This window comes from Rhinolophus sinicus, chromosome 16, assembly GCF_057876585.1.
Source record: "Rhinolophus sinicus isolate RSI-liver-muscle chromosome 16, RSI-T2T, whole genome shotgun sequence".
Taxonomy (NCBI): Eukaryota; Metazoa; Chordata; class Mammalia; order Chiroptera; family Rhinolophidae; genus Rhinolophus; species Rhinolophus sinicus.
In genome coordinates, this window is record NC_142516.1 from 192,808,619 (window position 1) to 192,818,514 (window position 9,896).

At 49.3% G+C, this 9,896-nt stretch overlaps 1 protein-coding gene across 4 annotated transcripts in view; it reads right to left on the reverse strand.

Annotated features, from left to right (window-relative positions):
• Positions 1-9,660, reverse strand: part of DLGAP2 (DLG associated protein 2) — a 451,130-nt gene extending 441,470 nt beyond the window's left edge. For 2 of the 4 annotated variants that reach the window (XM_074329261.2, XM_074329259.2), the window contains exon 1: positions 9,521-9,660. Coding sequence is in view for 2 of the 4 variants with exons in the window: in XM_074329260.2 (XP_074185361.2) it covers positions 9,521-9,538 (18 nt within the window). In the remaining 2 variants the exon portion in view is untranslated. The remainder of the gene's footprint in view (positions 1-9,520) is intronic. The other 2 variants (XM_074329260.2, XM_074329258.2) reach the window with 1 other exon arrangement.
• Positions 9,661-9,896: the final 236 nt, after the last annotated feature.

The following is a 9,896-nucleotide window of genomic DNA, read 5'->3' on the forward strand; positions in this document are numbered from 1 at the left end:
AGGACAACACGGCTGGTCAGGCAAACCATGAGGTGGCCGCAATAAAGAATGACACGTGAATGACGATGAGAACGTGTCACAGTCGCACATGAGACGTCACGTCGGCAACCCCTGCAGAGGCGAGAGCACAGTGCACACAGGCCTTTGCAGGACAGGTGGTTGTGTGAGCGACGTGGCCAGCGACACCTGTTTGCCGATGGAAGACCAGAAGGAAAGACATCCAGCCTGCACCAGTATGACCAGCTCACCGTCGCAAATGAAAACAGCCTGGCCCTGGGACAAAACTGTCTATTTCTAGACTGGGCAATTTACAGACACTAAATTTAGCTACCTTGAAGTCTTTTTTAAAAATGTTGTCCCATTAAACCTTTGGAAACAGGAAATGCACATTTCATTATAACGTCAGAACAGTGTCCTCTGCTCAGCCGTGAAACGCGGAGGGCGGGCCCGGGAGGTCGTGCGTGCAGCAGGTGAAAATGCCATCACTGGGTACTCGGCAGGATGGAAGGGCGCAAACAAGCCAACTCACGCTCCCGACGCCTTGAAAAGCCAACACTGAAAACGTGTGCTGGTAATCGTTTTTAACATGGTAACTCATTCGATAGGTGAAAAAAGTGACTTTTAATTGGCCTTTTGTTGCCATCCATTAGTGCCCCTGACCATTCTCAAATGCCTGCTGACCAAAATACAGCTCCTTTACTAGTTTCCTGGCTATCCCCTGCCCACTTTTATGCACTCATGAAAAATCGTGATGTACAAAGGGAATAACCATTTTGAAGGCAAGGACATAAGCACAGATGTGCTCACAGGCTCACTGTGCCTTCTTTGAGTTACTTGTGTGGCACTGAAAAGTTCCAGTGTGTTCCGTCAGACCCGCGGTCCTTCCCTCGGCCTCTCTGTTTTCTCCTCTGTGGCTCTGACACTTACAAAGCCCCTTCTTGCACCACTTCCAGCTCACACAGCCCTGTCCTGGGACACGCTGAGGGTACCAGCACTGATGGGTAGTGTGGGTGGGGACGCATCTGAAAAGCTGCCGGGCAACAGTTTCAAGACCCTAGGGACCACTCACAGCCATCGCAGTGACCCCCAAGGCACAGCCACCGCAAGCCCCTGGATGCCCAGATGGGACTTCTGGGCAAGACGGGGTCTCTACAGATGGGATTAAACTAAGACTCTTGAGAGGGGAATCCTGGACTACCCGGGCAGGTCCCAGACCTGATGACAAGAATCCTTAGAAAAGACAGATGTGAGGCAGGTGGAAGAGGAGACACAGACACGAGAAAAGCCACGGGAAGATGGAGGCAGAGACGGCAGTGACAGTGACCCCCACAGCGGAGGACGCCATGTCAGGCATCAAGACCTGCAGGCAGCCAGGACCCTCCCTGGGCCCTGGAGGGCACACCGCTCCGGCACCCCGGGATTTTGGGCTTCTGGCCCAGAACCGGGAGGGGACACATCTCTGTTGCTTTAAGCTGCCCAGTCTGTGGTAATTTGTCACAGCAGCCCCAGGAAGCTAAATACATCCATTAGTCCCATAATTCAGTTTCTAGGAATTTAGTAGAGAAAAATTACGTAGGTTTTTCAGAAAATATGGAAAAAGACGTCAATCACAGAATAATGGCCAAAATTTTGTAAGAAACTTAGACGCTGAGCAATAGGGATGGTTGGCTAACACCACACACCTCAACTAAAGTCAGATTGTCAAAGAATATTTTGAAGACACGGACAAACTCTCAGAAAGAACTATAAAGTGAAAAAAAACTGAATCATTCCCATTTTTGGTTTAAAAAACAATAAGAACAACACGGGAAAGAAGCGTGTAGGACACATGACCTATTTCTAGGTCACAGAACTATTGGTGACCTTCAGGTCATCTAATTTGTGCTTCTCTGTAGTTCCTGAATATTTAGCAGATGAGATGAGCAGAAGCAAAGCAAAGCAAATGCATGGCAGCAGCCCAACCAGCCTCCGATTCCGCACAAGCTACAGAAGACAAACTATATCCTAGAGAGAACAGTTTCAAAAAGTGGGGTAACGGTACCAAAAGGTCCCAGCAGGAAGGGACCCAGGAGATGGGAGGAGCTGGACAACACAACGCTGACCCGGGTGTGCGTGTTCTTGCCCCTGGAAAGATGCTGACCACTTCCCGAAGACCATCCCATACCCACAGCAGGGGACAGTGTGGGGCAGTGAGACAGAGGCCCCGGGCACTGCGGACAGTCAGGAACTCCACTCGTCTTAGTGATGCTGTGAACTTGGAACGCTGAGGACACGCATTCTATTCCCACATAAGCACCTCTTTAAAGATGCTAAGATCCACTGCAAGATGGCCCAGGCTCCCACACCTCTCACCTCCACTCAGTGCTCTCCTGAGGAAAGGCCAGGTGAGGGTCCACACATTTAACTGTCTTCTGTGTAATGCTGTCTACCTTTCATATGTGGCTAAATCATAATGAATTCTTCCCAACTCCTGTTATTGCTATTTCCCAACATTTTCCTAGGAAACAAACCTGGAGTGAGCGTCTATTTAGCTGATTTCCTGTAAATTCATGGTTATTTCCTTAGGATGGGTTCCCAGAAGTGAAACTGCAAGACTAGTTATATGAAAAATAAAAGTCTGTGTGTGTTTTAAGTGAGTGATGTAAATCTTAATAAAATATCATTAGAGGAACAAGCAAGTGGATAAACTGAAGACTAAGAAGTACTGTTTGGTTGTTTAAAGAGCTACGTAACCCATCTTTCACAATAAAAATAAAAATTAGCACTAATTCCAGGGCTAATCTACGATGCTTGTTGGTGACCCAGGAATGCTATACACTAAAATGACCACAGCACATGTTTGAAAATACCACATTCACCTGCTTATGAAAACTTTTAAAATTGGTTTAGAAACTGTCAAAATATTATAAGGAATGTCAGAAAAACGAAATTATTTTTAAGGAGCCAAACTTTTCACACTACAGACCAATAAAAAGGGTGTACAAACCCACGGATGTGTGTGTAAGGTTTCATATCTCAACCACTGCATACGCAATGTAGAGAAGCCGTGAGTGAAAGCAGGGACATGGGACCCTTTTGTAGCACAGCGAGGGGCCAACTGGTGCGTGCTTCCTTGTCCACTCACATATTTACTGCGTGACATGACCTGAAACACTAGGAAAGCAAGTGAGCCGTCCCAAACCTGCCCTCAGAATCTCCTCAGCACCACGGACAGCGCCTGGCACGCCCGAGGACGCGCTGGGAACCCAAGCAATGATCCGGCGTGGAACAAAGAACCACAGAATGACTTAATTCTAGCACCGGAGGGCTGGGAGACATGCCACAAGGAAAGTCACAGGTCAACCAGTGTGAAAGAACAAATAAGAGAAAAATATAGAAACAATTGTTCATTGTGAGCCAAAGCATGCGGCACACTGCTGTGTGACTGAACCAGGAAACGGGCACATGCAGTGAGGGGCTCGGAGAGGGGCCAGGGGATGACAGGAGGCAATGTGACATCTGGAGAGGTCTGGGAAACCCTGAGGCCACGCTGAGCTCGTTCATTGGATCAGACAGATAGGTGGGGCCTCCAGGACCAGGATCCAAGCATGAGTGACACCAGGCACACTTCCTCAAAAGCTGTCACTCTGAAAGGGGTGGGCAGTGTGGTGTCACCATAATAGTGAGTGAATAGAGAAAGTTACATCACCCAGCCGGTGGGCTCAGGGAAGAGTGGCTGAAGCATCCTCTAAGGTCTTGCTGGGAGACTGAGTACCTCGCCCAAAGAGTGGGTGGGAGACAGACAGGAAGTAGGGGTGGTTGGAGGCAACAGCTGTGATGCCTCCGTTCAGGTCAGATGTCACATTCAGGACAACACAGTCACCTGTCCATGGCTACGATGGGTTGATGAGGCATTTACATGCAAGCATTGTGGGAAATGTGAAGATGTATAAGACGTGAGAGGTCTGAGTTGTCCACAGGACATACAACATGAACTCACGTATCAGTGAAAACTTCAACAGGTTAGGGGATGGATGTGAACACACAAAGTCCTGGCCCCTGAACCCACAAAGCTCACCGGCAGGTCGTGGAGACAACGCGTAAATACTAGGAAGAGCTAACTACACCCTCTTGCAGGTTGTGTGTGTATGCTTTGTATTTGGTTTCTTTCAAAGTCTACTACAAGACCCCATCATGAAAAACACTTCTGTGTGAGTACAACTGTCATGTATTACAGAAACCCAGACCCTTTACAGAAAGGCCACTGTGCGAACGTCTTTTAAGATCTAACACTAGGGAAATTTTTTCTACACTGAAAAACGAGTATGCGTGTCCACCCCAATAATGTGACCAAGTGAGGGCTCATGGTTTTTGGTTTTTGTTGACTTGGCTTCCAGGAAACGCAGTCAGATTTAATACCCAAAGAATTATGCTGTTCTTCGTGGTCCTCACTTATTTGCTCTTACTGTCTATTTCTATTTTATTATAATAATATTTCTACCTTGTCCTGCTGTGGTTACGTTGGGTCAAAACTTTTTGGAAAGAGATGGCAATACAGATATATAAGTAAGAGAAGGCCAGAAATAACAAATACCTAAGTATTATGAGCATTCAGAGAATGGCTTGATTACCTCCAATGTAGGAGGGCTCAGACTGGCCCCAGTTTCGTTTCTTCAAGATAAAAATAGTCAATACTTACTGAGCATTTACTATCTGCGCTGTTCTAAGTGCTTTCCAGCCATCAATTCATGTCATCCTCGTGACAACCCTACCTTCCATTGTATCTGTCCCTCTTTTAGTGTCGAGGGAACTGAAATAGCATGACGTCAAACAACTTGCCAAGTGACACTGAGTTGCCCAGGCGATGAGCCTCCAGAAAGTACACTCTTACTCAGTACCCACGCTGCCGACAGACAAAGCTGTGGTTTGGTGTCATCGAACATCGTAGAACAAAGTTTAAAGCACGAGAGGATAATTTCATGTTGCCCCAGGGGACCACCATGTCGCTATCTCGTTCTCTCCCATAGAGCGTGGCTCATCATCTTAAAGACAGTAACAATTAGATTCACAGTTACCGTCCTTAGTTTTTGCTACAATTTTATGGATGGGCTGATTACAAACGTTAGTTCCTTTTTAGCAATGTTTAATTTTAATGTTTCCTTTTTTTCTCTGGATATACACAAAAAGGTATATCAGACAAAAGTATAGCCTGAAGAGGGACAAATCTTGCCCCACAACGAGAGCTTTAAAGTGGAAATCTTTAGAGAAACTCAAAACCCTTACATCCCAGTTGGTTGTTGTTGGGGACAGAAAACTCAATACCCAGGGAGGAATTCTTGGTCTCCATAATGGAAATACGAGCAGTAATGAGGGTTTCAGGCACAACATAGGAAGCAGCGGTTTGCTCTGCAGCCTCCAGGCCAACTTCCCACTGGCCACCCCCCAGGGCTGCGAGCTGACACTAACGAGCCCAGGCCTGCACCCTCATCAGCGGCACTTCCTGAAGCTCCTGCCTTCAAGGGGCATGAGCAGTTCTTGGCTTGATGAAATGTCATGCTCTTATCTAATACAATTACCGTATTTTGCTGTGTATAATGTGTACTTTTTTGCCCAAATCTGTGAGGGAAAAATACGGATGTGCATTATACATAGGTAGTACTAATTCTGTATCTATATAAAAGTTTTTAATTCTTTTATTTATGCTATGAGCTAAAAATGTAACTCTAGAAACCAATAATGATATCTGTATGCAAAATAATACCCTGGCGTATGATAATCAGTTTTGTTGAACTTACAACGAACTTGCAAAAACAAAAAGTGCTTGCCTTTCTATGATGTATAAATATCGTAAATTTGTTAGTGGTACATAACATTTCTTGTACCTTGTATCTGTTCTTGTGTTTTGTAGTTATTTGTCACATAAAATTTCTTGTACCATAATATGTTCAAAAATAAATGCTGAAATTCCTTTAAAATACAAAAAACAAATACCTAGATGTAAACAAATAAAATTTTGAATTAAAAGATTTTTCCCTGAAAGTTTGGGCCAAAAACATGGGTGCGCATTATACACAGGAGCGCATCAGATGCAGCAAAATACGGTACTCCTGAGAGAAGACGGTCTATGACTTCTTTAGTCAACCAGGAGGCCCCCTCGAAAAAGAGCGTGGGCCGGCCACAGCCAAAGCCCAAAAGTGGGCAAGACTGAGTCTCCAAAGAAAGCAGAAGTGTTGTCCCAGAAGGGCAAGTACAGACGAAGCAGGAGCCTAGTACAACTGGTCTGGTCTGGTCTGGTCTGGCCAGGTCAGCCCCTGGAAGACCCTCCCAGGGAACCACAGACAGCCCAAGAACAAACACAACCCTGACAGCAGGTGGAAAAACTCCTGGCAACAATCCAGGAGGGGCGTGGTCACACCAGAGTGCCTGCAGCTGAGGGTGCCATCGTGGGAAACGCCAGAACAGCTGAGGACAGGGGCAGTCCCTCAGGGCTGGAAGGAGGGAGAGCGGGAGCGGACCCCAAGCTGCTGACAGAAGCTTTTCCATAGCAGATGAAGCCAGTGCACAGAAAACTGGCACAAAAAAGGACAAACTGTGGTTTGACACACGAGCTCCAGCTGCCTTCGTCGAGGAGATTAGCATGGACTCAAAATCTCACTCAGAGCAGCGAGTAAGTGATCATCTAACAGCAGACGCAGGACTTAATTTGCACCCCTACAACCCCACACTGTCGATATCAAACTATATGCTGTGCTCCCTAGAAAGGAGTGTTTTCATCATAAACATAAATTACCACGCTCCCTCTCTGTACACACAAGCATCTAGAAAACAACAGAACATAATTTAAAAGTCGGTGATCGGCTAGGAATATGGTTATGTATATGATAAAAATAACTTGCACGTAAAACTGGTTGATTAAGAATGATTCTGAACTGCATTTGATGCTTGGCCCGCTCACTTCCTGTACGGAAGCCTGTAATTCTTTTAAAGCCAACATGCTGGCAGTGCTCTAAATATGACTCCCATCTGGCCAAACTGATGAATCAGAGTTATTTTTATTATAGCCAATGAATGACCATGGCATATCCATTCCAAGGGTCAATAAATAACACATATAATTAATTTCCCTTTAAAATCTATAATCGAAGTGTACGTCATTGAACTCCACGGGTAACAGAAATCATGATGTTTTCCTGCAATATGGTTACAAAAGACTACGGCTTTTCTTCAGTTTCGTCTCACAGGCATATTAAGGAACCTGCTAAAAACAGAGCTAGCAAATTCTTCAGCAATTTTAAAAATATTAAAACCCTGTTGTTTCAGAATTGGCTGGATACTGAGTGTCCAGTATCCAATGTGAATCAAATTGTGCAAAGCTTTTTTTTTGCTTTTAACATTTAATTTGGAATTTCTACCAATATCAAAAATGAAGTAAGACAAAAATAGGAGAAGCAATACATTGGCATGGGAGGACATATTTATGTCACTGGGAAGAAATCATCTAAATTCTACAAAAATAAAAGTATTGTTATTAATTCATCTACATCACAAGTAACTAAGGCCTAACAAAATGTTACTTAAATATTTGAAAGCTAACAAAAATATTGGTAAATAAATACGTGGTTATTGCCATCTCAAGCAATACCACTTTGGACAACTACGCTGTAAGTGCAACGATGTCTGGGAGGAAAGATAATAATGGTAAATCAGTGACGGACAGTATGAAAACTTGGTTCAGAAAGCCTATCTGAGAAGACATCGTTGTGGTGAGAAAAGTCGAGTCACTTCATCACTTTGGGTGAACGGAGCGCTCATTTTGCGCACTAAGCTAGTCCTTTAACCTGAAATGAAATATGCAGACATTTCGGAGGAAAAAGGTAAGGAGGGACAGGAGTGGCTTTCAGACAAAGCACAGGCCACCTGACAGGTTGTCACTGAGAACAACCCCACATTTACGGAACTCCTGCCGTGAACAGGATGTCTGAACCGGTGGTGGGGAGTGTGCCGTGGCCAGGGCTGTTTCTGACCCACTTTCTTCCCACCAGTAGGTCCACAGCTCTCACAGCCCAGATGTGCATGGGCAGACAATATTCCCACAGCCTCCCAGCCATGTTGCCAGATGTGGGGCATGAAATATTCTCATTTGTTCTCTCCCAAGCAATGAAAAAGTCGCACCATCTAAAAGGAAATGGTACACACACTCTACAATTACTATTAGAGCCAAATCTGTGAGTCACCCAGCTGCCTGCACAAGACAATTTGGCTACTGGAAAATCTGATTAATGACATTTTTTTAAACAGCAGAGTAACAACCTGACCTGCCAAAAATTACCATTTGTTCATCATTTCACCATTTTTCGCTTGGTTAGCTATTATCTTTCGCCAAGAATGTGAAGTAAAATGGAAAAGGTATTGTAACGCATATTAACCTCAAATCTAAATATTGTTCCTTCCGAGGTGTGAGGGGAGGAGTAGGTTCTGTCACTCCAGCTTTGAGGCATGTGAGGACAGTCCTTTTGGACGTGGTGCCATGCTGAGGTGTAGGGGGGTTTCTAACGACTAGTACAAGCGACTAGCCATCTGCAAAAAAGTCTCAGTCCCAGGTCACAGCCAGGAGCTCTCGAGGTCCCGCCCGAGCTGACACCAGGACCCAAGGAGGAGGCCCCCGGGGTAGTCCAGTCCGAAGCGGCTCTGCGCTCCTGCCTCCGCGTCCGAGGTGACAGCACGGCACTTGCGCTTCGTATTTCCAGCTCTGCCACCACCCACAGCGCGTGCCGGCAGAATTAAGAAGAAGAGGAAGAAGTCGCCGCCGAACGCTTTATTTTTAATGGATACCAGACAGCGGGCTTGTAGTCCCGCATTCCGAATCCCGAGCCCCGGCCATTCATCTGGAGAAGCGACAGGCAGGCGGCCGGAGTCACACGAGCTGAGAAGTGAGAGGGGCCAAAGGAAGGGCAGGCGCTTCGGAGTTGGCGCCGCGCGTCCCCTCCACCCGCACAGCCTCTGCCCGCGAGGGTCTCCGCGCGGCCGCCCCCGCCGCGCCCCGCCGGCCACTGCCCGCCGCCCCCCGCCGACGCCGCGCGCGGGCTGTGCTAATCCATCCTCGTTATTTCTCTGCGATCGTCAGCGAGCGAGCGAGCCGCGAGCAGCAGCAGCCGCTGCCGGGGGAGGCTTGGTTACAAAACCTGCGCCGGGAGCGCCTCGCTTAGCAACCACCCCCCGAGCCCCGCGGATCGCTCGGCCACCCCCTCGCGCGCTCCGCCGGCCCCCGCCCGGCCGCTGCGGCCGCCGCCGCCGCACAGTGGCCCCCGCGACCCCCGACCGCGCGCAGCCCGGCCGCCGCCGCCTTCCAGCCATTCCCAGTCGGGTCCGCTGCCCGCCCGCGCTCGGCGGGGGGAGGGGCGCGGCGAGCTGCCGTCCGGCGCCCCCGCGCCGGGTCTCCGCGGGTCCCGCAGGGTCCCCGCGCCTCCGACGGCTCCCGCGCCCCGCGCCCCGTCTCCGCACCCGGTCCCCGCGCGGGCTCCGCGGCCCCGGCGGCTCGCACCTTCCTCAGCGCGGACATCCTCGGGCGCTCCCGGTTCAGCAGGCGCAGGACCCCATGGCGAGCCGGCCCCTCAGGCCGGACAGCGGCTGCGGGTCGGCCCGTCTGGCCGCGCGTCAGTCCGCCCGCGGGTCCGTGCGCCGCCGCCGCCGCCGCCACCGCCGCCGCCGCCGCCGCGCGCTCCGACCGCGCTCGAGCCCGGCGCGCGGTCGGTCCTCACAGCGGCGCCTGCGCACTGGGCGCCCGGGGAGGCCCCGCGCTCTGGGGGGCGGCCCGCGCGCCGCGGCGTCTGGAGAGGGGTCGGCCACGCGGGGGCAGCGCGGGGCCTCGGGCCGCGACCCCGGCCGCGCTTCCCGCCCCTCCCCGCCCGACGCGCACG